Source organism: Girardinichthys multiradiatus, chromosome 6 (assembly GCF_021462225.1).
Source record: "Girardinichthys multiradiatus isolate DD_20200921_A chromosome 6, DD_fGirMul_XY1, whole genome shotgun sequence".
In the NCBI taxonomy this organism is placed as follows: Eukaryota; Metazoa; Chordata; class Actinopteri; order Cyprinodontiformes; family Goodeidae; genus Girardinichthys; species Girardinichthys multiradiatus.
In genome coordinates, this window is record NC_061799.1 from 13,111,725 (window position 1) to 13,125,856 (window position 14,132).

Genomic DNA, 14,132 nt, shown 5'->3' on the forward strand with positions numbered 1-14,132 from the left:
GCTCAGCTGATTCAATACGTTGTGGAATCATTTTAAACAGTGATTACATCTGCATGATATTTTTTATATTTGAGGTATATCTTTAACTAGCTTTGCACATCTAAAGACTGAAATTGTTGCCCATTAATTGCAAAATAGCTATACTTCAATCAGATTGTATGGAGAACATCTATGAACAGCAATGTTTTTGCCTCATATATTCTCAATTGCATTTAGGTCTGTACTTTATCAGGGCAATTTTAACACATATATATGCTTTGATTTTAACCTTAAATTAGCTATGTTTTAAGTCGAGGGTAATTTTCCAGCTGGAGGGTCATCATTCACCCCAGGTTTTCAGGACTGCCTTGTATTTAGCTCCATCCATCTTTCCATCAGCTCTGACCAGCATCCTTGTCCCTGCTGAATAAAAGGATCCCACACAATGATGCTGCCACTAATGTGTCACCATGGAAATTGTGTGCAGTGTCCATTTTCTTCCACAGATGGGGATTTCAATGGTCATATTCGTCTTATTCAACCTTCTTCCACAACTTTCTGGTATTCTCTACATGACCTGTGGCAAATGTTGAACAGGACCTTTTATGGATTTCTTTCAACATTGGCTTTCTTCTTGACACCCTTCCATATAGCCCAAATTGTGACTGATGGTTGTCTTGTCATTAGATTCTCCTACCCAAGCCATCTTTACAGCTCCTCCAGACTAACCATGTTCCTTCTGGCTGCTTCTCTTAATGCTCTCCTTACCCGGTCTGTCAGTTTAGGTGGAAGGCCACAACTTGTTTGGTTTGGAATTGTCCCGTACTCTTTCCATACCCAGATGAAGAATTGGACAGTGCTCTTTGAAATGTTTTCTGACAAACCTCTGATACAATCACAAAACAGCTATACTCTTACTGTAAATAAATCACACACAGGTTGACTTTATTAATAAACTAAATGACTTCTGAAGGCAAAGGATTTCCTTTGACAGAATCACATTAAAAGGGTCTCAAAACATCAAAATTCCTCCCTTTTTGGATTTGTATTTGTAAAGAAATTCCACTTTGCAGTTATATTAGTTACTTTTTGCTAGTCTGTCGCATATCAGATCCCAGTAAAATGAAGTTTGTGGCTATATTATGACAAAATGTGAAAAGGGGGTTTCAGTGGGTATGAACACCTTCAAGGGTCTGTATATGTCAGACTCTGTCAAACTGTTTATGCAAACTTTAACATGCAAGACACCCTTCCTAAATATCTACCTCTCTATAATATTGTCATAATGTAGCCACAATGCAAAAAAACAGTCAGATCTAAACATAGAGGCTCAAGCTAAGATCTTTGACTCACAGTATAACAGTTTTAATTAATTAGGTAATAGCTGAATACAGTGAAAATGTGGTAGAATACAGTAAAGTGATGTAATTAGTCCCATACGTTGGGTGCTCCAGCTGTTAAGGCATTCACAGAGAGCCATAGTCAAGGACTGTTAGTAGCTTAATTTGCTATTTGGAATACCAAATATCAAAACGTGATGATATATTAAATATAAACTACAGAAATACAGAAACATTTGGCTGTTATGCCAGCAATTATGTCTTTTTCTTTAAAAAATTACAGCAAGATCTTAATGCAGAAAAGGAACAGCATTATTATCTATATAGATGGTTTGTTTTCACTTCTGTATTTTGTTTTTCTTTAGCCAGGGCTTGCTTCCTGGCTCCCATAATTTCTGCACCTCTGCTCTCTGTCTAAATCTTTTCTTCAGGGCTTTTGTTGTTGAATCAGAAACACAAAAACAAAGTTTTGATTGATTATTGAGTTAATAGTTTCCTGTGGTTTTGTTACTAGAAGAGGCGGGAAGGCTAGAGGGAGAAGAACAGAGCGAAAGGCTGCAGGAGGAGAAGCAGAGAGGGCGAGGGCCAGAGGGACAGCGTCCTCTCATTCCCAACAAGGTATGTGGTGAATAAATAAACGTATTTTTCTGCTGTGGGCTAAAAGATATGAAAAGTGACATAAACACATTCTGCACTTTGCTACCAGCCCAGCATAGAGTTCCAGAGAGACAAGACCTCTCCAGAAAAGACCAAGACTTCACCCCAAACTCTTGCCAGTCCTGAAAAAGAACAAAACATTGATCAGAAGAGTTTACCTCCTTCTCAGCCAGTCTCTGAAGAGAAAGTGACCAGTGAAGCAAGGAGCCCTACAAACTCTGTGAAGCCTGGAATGGAGCACACTGATCCCACCATCATCAGCCATGGTATTATAATGCCACCACATGTTCATGGTCAGAGATGAGGACTCAAGTCTTAGATTTAGACTTGAGTCACAGTTACTAAGATTTAATACTAGACAGACTTATTCTCTAAAGCAGGGTTCTCAAACTTCAGTCATTGAGGCCCAGTGTCCTGCAACTTTGAAATGTGTATCTTTAAAACACCTGAATCAACAAAGTATGTACAAGTATGTAATGTTGCAGGACTCTGGCCCTCGAAGACTCTAAACACCCGGTCTGGGACTCAAATTGAACACAAATAAATAACTTGATTTTGTTTCAGAAGAACAAAAAATTAACTTGCTTCTGACAACTCATTATTTCGCAGTTGAAGCAGTGTCATAAAGATTAGAAGTAATCAAAACTACCTGTTACGGTTTTTTAAGTAATTCAATTCTATGTCATTGAGTCACTAACTGCGCATCACTCTTTGCTTTATAAAAAATACATTACCTTAAAACATGCTTACTATTTAGATTTGAGAACTAACCTTTCTAAATAATTTTTAGGATATAGTTTCTTAATAATCCTGCAGATGCTCTGACTCAGTAAGCAGAAGAAAAGCAAAGCCCTACGCTGACCAGTAAAGAGTTAAGGAGTGAACTATATGAAAACAGTGAAAAACAAGTGTTGGCTATATCATTACAATAGCAATTCTGTTTTCTTTTAAGTTAAGAAATGTAAGTTAAAAATAATTTTGTGTGTGATTTATTTAGAAATTGGACATTAACAGTGGTTTACCCCTTTCTGTTAGTTTTGTTTGGACAAATATCCATAATTATATATCAAATGGAATAAATAACACATCCTATAATATATATATATATATATATATATATATATATATATATATATATATAGAAATTGGACATTAACAGCGGTTAATATATATATATATATATATATTATACAGGGGTTGGACAATGAAACTGAAACACCTGTCATTTTAGTGTGGGAGGTTTCATGGCTAAATTGGACCAGCCTGGTAGCCAGTCTTCATTGATTGCACATTGCACCAGTAAGAGCAGAGTGTGAAGGTTCAATTAGCAGGGTAAGAGCACAGTTTTGCTCAAAATATTGAAATGCACACAACATTATGGGTGACATACCAGAGTTCAAAAGAGGACAAATTGTTGGTGCACGTCTTGCTGGCGCATCTGTGACCAAGACAGCAAGTCTTTGTGATGTATCAAGAGCCACGGTATCCAGGGTAATGTCAGCATACCACCAAGAAGGATGAACCACATCCAACAGGATTAACTGTGGACGCACATTGCACATTGCAAAGAAGGGATGTTCAGGTGCTAACCCGGATTGTATCCAAAAAACATAAAACCATGGCTGCCCAAATCACGGCAGAATTAAATGTGCACCTCAACTCTCCTGTTTCCACCAGAACTGTCCGTCGGGAGCTGGGCTGCTATTGCCAAACCTTTGGTCACTCATGCCAATGCCAAACGTCGGTTTCAATGGTGCAAGGAGCACAAATCTTGGGCTGTGGACAATGTGAAACATGTATTGTTCTTTGATGAGTCCACCTTTACTGTTTTCCCCACATCCGGGAGAGTTACGGTGTGGAGAAGCCCCTAAGAAGCGTACCACCCAGACTGTTGCATGCCCAGAGTGAAGCATGGGGGTGGATCAGTGATGGTTTGGGCTGTCATATCATGGCATTCCCTTGGCCCAATACTTGTGCTAGATGGGCGCGTCACTGCCAAGGACTACCGAACCATTCTTGAGGACCATGTGCATCCAATTGTTCAAACATTGTATCCTGAAGGTGGTGCCGTGTATCAGGATGACAATGCACCAATACACACAGCAAGACTGGTGAAAGATTGGTTTGATGAACATGAAAGTGAAGTTGAACATCTCCCATGGCCTGCACAGTCACCAGATCTAAATATCATTGAGCCACTTTGGGGTGTTTTGGAGGAGCGAGTCAGGAAACGTTTTCCTCCACCAGTATCACATAGTGACCTGGCCACTATCCTGCAAGAAGAATGGCTTAAAATCCCTCGGACCACTGTGCAGGACTTGTATATGTCATTCCCAAGACGAATTGACGCTGTATTGGCCGCAAAAGGAGGCCCTACACCATACTAATAAATGATTGTGGTCTAAAACCAGGTGTTTCAGTTTCATTGTCCAACATATATATATATATATATATATATATATATATATATATAAAAAAATATATATAAAAATATATATATATTTAGGCTTGACCGTGGGAAACAGGTCTTTTGAACATCTTTGCTCATCTGTACTTCAGAATAATCTTATAGGATTTTTCTGAGTGACTTTGATGACTCTAAATATTCATCTTCTCTCTATTCAGATTATTAGAACTGACATTTTCAAGTTTAACTCTTACATTTTTATCTGTACAGACAAATTGTTGTTTGTGAGCCTTGTAAAACATTTAGGCAGAACGTGATGAGTAATAATTATGACCACTTCCTCCTACACCCACAAATGAGGAAGCAGATCATAATGGATTCCCAAAAACATCCCACCACACCAGGAAGTCCAACTCATTTGACATAGGTACTGCTCCACTGACATTGTCTGTTCCAGCCCCCATGTGGCTATTCTTATGTTGGCTGTGTTATAGAGTGCATGCGCAGGAGTATAAATGCATTTCTCACTGCATTTGTTCAGCACAACATCATATTGCCTTTTTCTTTTATATTTATATCTATTGAACTCAGCATGGGTCTGTTATTTGATGTGCTCCCAAGCCTTTAGAGTGTTCTGGATGTAGCCCCATGTTATTGTTTCTACCCCCATTTTTTTTTTTTTTTATTCCCACACCCCACTGTGTGTATGACTCCTGCCATTTCCCCTCTCAGGCATTGAAAGGGACATTCCATATGATCCAGAGAGGTCCTCAGATTTCAGATTCCCTGTGAAAAGGCCTGACTTTCCCCAGTACAGAAACAGATTCCTGGACTACTCTGCTGGGACTGGGTGTATGCATCTGTTTCATTCCTTCTCTAACATGTGGGATATGACATTTAATTACTACCCCCTCCATCCCCCCACCCCCATTTTTTGTTTTTTGTTCTGCGAAAATAGTTATTTTTTCAATGTTTGATATATTTGCTTAATCCCCTTATTATTACGCTCCTCGTGCACGAGCCATATCCTGCATATTAAAAGCAAGGATGAGCAGCCATTTTATAAATAGTTGATCAAAGTTAGACATCATAAAATATAATTTAAAGTAATAACCTGGCTAATATCCAGGTTTGTCTCATTGCTGCTGGCAGCTTTCAGTGCAAATTGATGACAACTTCTCCATTTCCACCTTTTCTCTCTCATTCTTAATTCTTTCCTTGGTTCCATTATTGTGATAATTGCCAGAGAGGTTTAGCTGATTCATCATCATTTTCCACTCTAAGCAGTGTGGTGCTGAAGAAGTCAACCTCAGGGTGCTGGAACTGAAAGAATGCTAATGATATGGCAAAAGCACTGCCAATTACCCTTGTAATCCAGCGCAGTATATCTTACAGATTGTGCTGCAAGAACCTTTAACGCAACAGAGACGAAAAAAAGGTTGTGCACATCCTAGACTTGGTAGTATTAGAGCTAATTATCTCAAGTAAAAAAGGTCTGAAGGCCCTGTGTTATCTGTCATATCAGTTTTGAAATTAGGTGCAGTCATATCATTTGCTTCATTTAGACACTGAAACCAAATTTTTTTTTTTGCTTGTAGATCAATACTTGTCACTGTGTCATCCTTTAAAAATTTCATGATTAGATTATTCTCTGGGGACAGCCAGCTGATGAGATGAGTGTCTAAATTCCTGCAGACCTTCTAGAAACAAAGAAAGTTTACCTACCTTTGCTCCAGATGTTCGGAGACCACAGCTACAAATCTACCTAAACATAAACAGGGTTCTCACCAGGAATATTTATGAGCGGGGGTGGGGAAGAGAAAAATATTTTGTCTAACGGGGAGGGGGTAAGAAAAGATTTTCTTCTGCAGCCCCGTCAAGATATTAGGCCGTTTATACCCACCCTTCGAAGCTGACATGATATTAGAAAGCTTTACCATTAACGGTCGCATAGGGTGAATGGAAGCTGGAGCAGCGCAGGTGCTACAGCCGACATAAGAACCACACGGAAGGAGCCCGGATGTTAGTCAAAGGGCCGCAAGGCTCATTTTTTATGAGCGTATCGGCCTAAATTTCAGCATAGCTGTGACAATTTTCAGCGTAGCAACCCGCTACCCGCTGAAATTAAGAGTGACATTTTTACGTTTGCAAGTTGATAAAGCTAGCTTGAATGTCAACTCTAATCCTTTTGTCCTTTTGTGAGTTAAGTATTAGTGAAATCATTTCACTGAGGAGCTTTGTAACACAGGCAGACCCCTTCTCTCCAACACACACAATGTGATGTTGCCCTTGATTCCAGCATAAATAATTCATGATTATTATTATCACGTGATCCACCCCACGACTACTCGGATGATTCTGCAGTCGTGGGGTGGATCATAGATGGACAAGAAGATGAGTACAGGAAGGTGGTGGACCGCTTTGTGGCATGGTGTGGAAACAATCATCTCATTTTGAACGTGACTAAAACAAAGGAGATGATTGTAGATTTTAAGAGAAACAGGAATAAGTCAAAAACTATTTCTATCATGGGAGAAGAAGTGGAGGTGGTGGAGGAGTATAAATACCTCGGTGTTCACCTGGACAACAGACTAGAGTGGAGATGCAACTGTGAAGCCATCTACAAGAAGGGACAGAGCAGACTGTACTTCTTGAGGAAGCTTAGGTCCTTTGGTGTTTGCAGCAAGATGCTGCATATTTTCTATAAGTCTGTTGTGGAGAGTGTGATCTCTTCTACCATCATCTGCTGGGGAAGCAGAATCAGAACCAGGGACTTAAAAAAGCTCAACAAGCTGATAAAAAAGGCTGGTTCTGTTCTGGGGACTCCTCTGGAACCTCTGGAGATCATTGTGGAAAGACGGATTCTTCATAAATTGAAGAACATTATGGAGAACCCTGAGCATCCTCTTCATGAGACTGTCCTACAACAACAGAGTGTCTTCAGTCAGAGGCTTCTTCAGATCTGCTGTAAGACGGAGCGCTACAGGAGATCCTTCCTGCCCACAGCCATCAGCATCTACAACGACTCTTTGAGGAAACCTACATAATATGAGCTACAACAACATTTAATTTCCCTTTGGGATTAATAAAGTATTTTTGAATTGAATTGAATTTATCACAAAAGAGCCTCTTAAGGCTACTGTAAATCAGAGTGATTTCTAATATTCAGTTGGACACAGCTGTTTTTTTTAGTTTTATTTATTTTGAATTGCTCTTGTAGTAAAATGTAATATCTGATAAAAAGGTGTAATACATTTTGATGTGTCCTAAAAAAAAAGAACAAAAGTGACCCTTCATTTCTCTTGTAAAACAGTAAACTAAATATGTTGCATTCCTTTTTATTGGAGTTATTATGTGCCATACCCTGAAGGATTTTAGTGCATGTGAATGTTAGTAGTTTTTCAGTCGTAAGAGAGACTCGGCTCTTTTGATTGACTAAAATCTGAACTAGCAGATTTAGCTTTACAAAATCTGTGACCAGAAATGAGCTTTTAGACACTAGTATCGTCTCTCTACGCATCTGCTTATCCATCTATGTCAGGCTTCCATTGATTTGTTTGGATGTGTTGTAAAATTCTGTGAAGTGATCTCGCAACGTAGAAAGGCCATATATATCATGTGACACAATAATAACCTTAGTCTGCATTGATGAAGTTTCACTCACCCCAGCATGGCAATCTCACGTGAGCAGTCTAACCCATGTTCTGAGTAATTTAAGTAATAAGTATTTGGTCACTTGGGGCAGTCATTGGCTGCGTATAGGGAATTGAACATTCATCTTAAAATGGTCAGAGAAGAAGTAACTACTTTGTCCTTATGCAGAAGCGCAATCTACATTTTACAATATTCCTCCCAGTATACATCAAGTATACAAAATGAGTGCACATCATAAGCAATACATTTACCTCATATACATGACAGGCCTTGATGTTTTACAAAATCGGCCTAATTCCTCTCATTTTGACTCCAGTGTGACATCAGAATTAGGGGGTTTAAAAGCATCTCACATTACACACACAAGCAGCTGTGCAAAGCATCATCAGCAAGGATTCTAAATGTCAGACTGTCATTGTGTGAGGAAAGACTTTCAACAAAGTAATAAAAATGAAAATTTTATTTATTGTAGTGGTCCTCTGCCCCATTAAATTTGATTGCTTCAAATACTTAAAGTACTTCATTCTAAAGAGTTAGTAACCTTTCATCCGAATTGAATATGAAATACTATGAAGTTAAAACGCAGATATCTGAGGTCACTGTAACCTTAAAATTATTAGTATTTTTTGCTTTTACATTTATGCTTTTGTAACAGAGAAGCCTTTGTGTTGCACATAATCTGGTCATTTAGCACTAAAGTTCAATAAGTCTAGCATTTATTTCATCGTATGTTACATTTTCTCTAGCAGGTTACGAAGGTGGTGACAGAGACGCATTATGACATTACCTGAGGACTGAGAAGACACTGCTGGGAAGAAGAGACTGGAACACAGAGAACTGGAGTGAGACGAGCTTTTAAAACCACATGGACTGAAAATAAAAGAGGGATTCATCAAGAGATTCTTTTTTATTACATCAGTTTCTTGCTGAAAGTGCATGTTATATATACATTCTTTTTAACTGCTTGCACTTGTTATAGTTTCTCACGCATAATGGAGAGTCTCTTTAAAACAAACACAGTAGTTCTGCTGTCCAGTATTTTCAAGGGAGATTTATGCGTTTGTGCAAATCATTTAATGTTGAAAGATGTCTCTTCATCCCTTCCCCACCTGTTAATGACAATCTGTGTTTACTAAAAGTGAGTTTGTATTGTATTTATTTTAATGAGATGTAGATTAAATGCACTAACCTTGTGGTAAAGCTATTAGTTAATCAGGATTTAATTTATGATAATAGAATATTTGATAACTGTGTTTGTGAGTATGCTTTTTTTGGTGTATGCTGATGTTGATTGAGAAACTTGTTACCATGAACTTAGCTCTCCCATCTCTTCAAGAGTATTTAAATCAGCCAGCAGGTGGTTTTAATCTGATTTTAATGGCGTGAAAATAATTATATTTTCTAAAAATGCTTCTATGAATCAGAATAAATAAAAGTGAATTAATAGAAGGAAGCAGAGTGTCAAATGTCAAATTTATTAAGCTATTGTTTGTGTATATATTACAGTCTTACTGAGGTGTAGTGATCCACATAACTACCTTTAAATAAAGCAGGGCTGAGTAAACAAGATTGGATTGGGGAAAATATGAAATCACAAAAGTGCCATTAAAACAATTCATTACCTTTTTTAAAAGTTAATGAATTAACAGTATGAAAAGGACAACTCAATGTAAAAATTAAAAAAACAAAATAAATATAGAACTGCTTAAATTTTTTTCATTATTTTTCTTTGAAAATATATTTCTTCAGTGCATTTTTCCAAAAATAATAAAGCTTGACTGGATCATGGAAGGGGAGTCGTTTTGGCTGTGCCCTTAGTCAGGGGTCAGCAAATCAGCACAACTAGCACAAAGACTAAATGTTTTTATGCTGGATGCCCTTCCTGAAGCAACAGGGAATCAAACCTGGGTCCCACGCCGCAGCAGAGATGTGGAAGTACCCTGCTACACCATGAAGGGACTAAGCTTGACATACAAGTACATCTAAAAAAACTGAATATCCTCAAAAGTTCAGTTTTTGTTTTGTCGCTAATTCAGAAGGTGACACCTATAAAATATATCCGTTAAACATATAATGAAATATTCATAGCCTTTATTACTTGTAATTATGATTAAGGCCTACAGATAATAAAAACCCAAAATGTAGTGTTCAGTATTACATAAGAGCAATAAGAAAAGGATATCTTAAACCGAAATGTCAGGCTTCTGAAAAGTATGTTAATTTTTATGCACTCAGTACTTGGTTGGGCCTCCTTTTGCATGAATTACTGCATCAATGCAGCGTGGCATGGAGGCAATCAGCCTGTGGTTCTGCTAAAGGTTTAATGGAAGCCCAGGTTGCTTTGATAGCGGCCTGCAGGTCATCTTCATTGTTGGGTCTGGTGTGTCTCATCTTTCGTTTGACAATACTCTATAGATTCTCTATGGGGTTCAAGTCAAGCAAGTTTGCTGGCACAGTAACTTGCTTGAGTGGCATGGGCAGGAGGGAAATAAATAAAGTATAACCTGTCTGTTGGGCCCGGAACAAGTTTTCTGTTGAATTCTATGGACACCAAAATTGGACAATAACAGACTGGAAAAACATTGCCTCGTCAGTAGAAACTCAACTTTAGCTTCAACCTTCAAATGGTTGTGCAGAATTTAGTGTGTACAGTATCAACAGTTCAGACTGGTGGCAGTGTAAGGGCTTAGAGCGTATTTTTGGCACACCTTGGGCTCCTTATCAACTGAGAATCCTTTAAAGTCATCCTGAGTATTGTTGCTGACCATGCCCATCCTTTGCTGCCCACAGTAAACCCATCTTCTGGTGGAAACCTTCAACTGTATACTGCAGCATGCTGGGTTTTTTTTTTTTTACCGTGTCCTGGCCAGCAGAGTAGCGCTCAGAAGTGTTGTCTGGGTGCCAAGAAAAAGCCCAACAGATTTCTTAAGTGGAGCATTACAGCTAACATTTAAAGTTCTACTTGATATTTATAAAAATAAACTTTATTAGATACTGCTTTGGGATACTGCTTACGGACACGGAGACCAAAATGAAAAGAAAACAAATATAAGCACGAAAGAGAGAAAGGTGGGGCAAAAAGGAAAAGGAGACAGAAGGAGAAAAGAATGGAGGAAAGAAAGAAGGATGATGAGAATACAAGATAACACCCTGCTTGCTTCTACACTTGCAGAAACGTTCATATTACCAGCTTTGTTACCAAAAAGTACACGGTACTTATCAATGCAAGATGTATTTAGTGGTAAATGCGGCTCAATATAAGACATTTGTGTATCTGTTAACACCTGAATCTAAACACCTGTGGATCTGAGTGTGAGCGCACTCTTGTATATAAGGTTACTCCATAGAAATATGCAATAGAGTGTGAGGAGCCACAGACCTGCCCCCTTGGACTCAGGACAAATACGGAGGAGATCTTAGCCACAGACATCCAAAGGCCCCCAGAGCACAGGAACCCCAGGAAAACCACCGCAGGGACTACCACTACCCCCTCAGAGAAGAGCAGGGGAGAGTCCCGGGGGGAACCACCCAGCAGGCACAGTGCAGAAGCCCCAGGGAGCTGCAGCGACGAGCCCACAGGCCCTGCCGGCAGCCGTCTACGCCTGAGCAGATCCAGCCATGGACCCAGAGACCCGAGACACCGGGACATATAACTCCCCAAGCAGAGGCCCGACAGAGCCTAGGGGTCCAGGTCCTGACAAGCAGCCACCGGGAGTGAGCCAGCACACACCAAAGCACCCGGCCCCGGATACCGAGAACCACAAGTACACCGGTGGGCAGACACCAACCACCGGCAGGTAGTGTGGTGGGGAGGAAATAGGCTCACAATCACAATCACACATTCCCACCCTCATGCGTACAAATAAAAACAGTCACACCCACGCACCCAACGTAAAGACAAACAACAATGGACGTCGTACACTCACTCACACTCCCCATACATACTCTATATTCCCAGGTCCAGGTGCTGATACTCCATAGGGACAACCAGACCCAGGAGGTGGTCCCCTTCCCTCCAGGGTTGGAGACAGGCAGACCGCCCCAGCACCTGAATCTGCCTCGTGCCTGAACCTGAGTGACCCCGGCACAGACCCCGACCCTCTTTCACCAGTCTTGCTGTGTGTATTGGTGCATTGTCATCCTGATACACGGCACCGCCTTCAGGATACAATGTTTGAACCATTAGATGCACATGGTCCTCAAGAATGGTTCGGTAGTCCTTGGCAGTGACGCGCCCATCTAGCACAAGTATTGGACCAAGGGAATGCCATGATATGGCAGCCCAAACCATCACTGATCCACCCCCATGCTTCACTCTGGGCATGCAACAGTCTGGGTGGTACGCTTCTTTGGGGCTTCTCCACACCGTAACTCTCCCGGATGTGGGGAAAACAGTAAAGGTGGACTCATCAGAGAACAATACATGTTTCACATTGTCCACAGCCCAAGATTTGCGCTCCTTGCACCATTGAAACCGACGTTTGGCATTGGCATGAGTGACCAAAGGTTTGGCTATAGCAGCCCGGCCGTGTATATTGACCCTGTGGAGCTCCCGACAGACAGTTCTGGTGGAAACAGGAGAGTTGAGGTGCACATTTAATTCTGCCATGATTTGGGCAGCCGTGGTTTTATGTTTTTTGGATACAATCCGGGTTAGCACCCGAACATCCCTTTCAGACAGCTTCCTCTTGCGTCCACAGTTAATCCTGTTGGATGTGGTTCATCCTTCTTGGTGGTATGCTGACATTACCCTGGATACTGTGGCTCTTGATACATCACAAAGACTTGCTGTCTTGGTCACAGATGCGCCAGCAATACGTGCACCAACAATTTGTCCTCTTTTGAACTCTGGTATGACCCATAATGTTGTGTGTATTTCAATATTTTGAGCAAAACTGTGCTCTTACCCTGCTAATTGAACCTTCACACTCTGCTCTTACTGGTGCAATGTCCAATCAATGAAGACTGGCTACCAGGCTGGTCCAATTTAGCCATGAAACCTCCCACACTAAAATGACTGGTGTTTCAGTTTCATTGTCCAACCCCTGTATGTTATGGATGCACAGCTGACAAATCTGCAGCAGCTATGTGATGCTCTCATGTCAATATGGAACAACATTTTGGAGGAATGTTTCCAATACATAGTTGGCTCTGTTCCACAAAGAATTAGAGCAGTTCTGAAGGCAAAAGTCAGGTCCAACTCCATACAAGCCTAATTAAAGAGAATGGCGAGTATATATCCAAGTGTAGGATTTTGAACTTAAAATGTAGTATTTATTTTGTCTTCCATTGCAATAAAGCACAAATGTATATTTTCCTAAGTTTATAGTAGCTGATGTTTAGAAAATGTAAAGTCCAGAATTGTTGAAGCTGAAAGTTTTAGAATGTTTAGAGTTGGAATAAAGCACGCTTAATGCAGAAGGTAATGTCTTCCTCAATAAACGTTTCCACTACTGTACAGCAGGTGGCAGCAGAGACCTTGATCTATGTCCTGAAACTCATGGATTCACAGTTCTGCTGTAATGTAACTGACCAGTAATGATGCTCTTTTATTACTGTTATCATGAATCCTAGCAGCAGTCTGTGTCTTATGATCTGATGAAGACTTGTCAAATGTAAACGACACCATGAACATCATGGATTAAATATTTTCATATCAGGAAGGTGAATTCCAGATGAGCAGGTGTTGCCTGCTCACTCCCTTTTGAGTGAACTCATGCTTTTGAGCTTCAGCTTTTTTCCAGACAATGACGCGTCTGTAAGCCTCCTGTCAATGAGAAGATTTCAATTCCCTCCATGCAGTCTCCTGATCTCCTGTACTGCCAAGACACACCACAGCCAGGGGTGTTGCATTCACATTCTATGTGTCCTCAGATAAGCCTGGTTAATTCCCTCTTTGTCTTTCCACACACCCATATGGTGTCATTTCTGCACACCATATGTTCAGGTGAATGCTTAATCACAGTGTAAGTAAACCTACACAATCCATGCATGCATTAACAAAGATGATCTGATAAAGCTGTGTGTCTGAGTCACTCAGTGTGAAGTTGGCTCATACTGCGTGTGTGGAAAGTTGTGGATTTCATGTGTTTGAC

At 40.2% G+C, this 14,132-nt stretch overlaps 1 protein-coding gene across 5 annotated transcripts in view; it reads left to right on the top strand.

Moving 5' to 3' along the window:
- Nucleotides 1-9,490, top strand: part of carmil3 (capping protein regulator and myosin 1 linker 3) — a 150,951-nt gene extending 141,461 nt beyond the window's left edge. For 2 of the 5 annotated variants that reach the window (XM_047368544.1, XM_047368547.1), the window contains exons 36-38: nt 1,834-1,937; nt 2,026-2,242; nt 8,784-9,490. In XM_047368544.1, coding sequence (XP_047224500.1) covers nt 1,834-1,937; nt 2,026-2,242; nt 8,784-8,818 — 356 coding nt within the window. In that variant the 3' untranslated portion in view covers nt 8,819-9,490. Of the gene's footprint in view, nt 1-1,833; nt 1,938-2,025; nt 2,243-4,738; nt 4,811-5,115; nt 6,755-8,783 lie in introns of those variants that run through there. The other 3 variants (XM_047368548.1, XM_047368545.1, XM_047368546.1) reach the window with 3 other exon arrangements.
- The last annotated feature ends 4,642 nt before the right edge of the window (nt 9,491-14,132 follow it).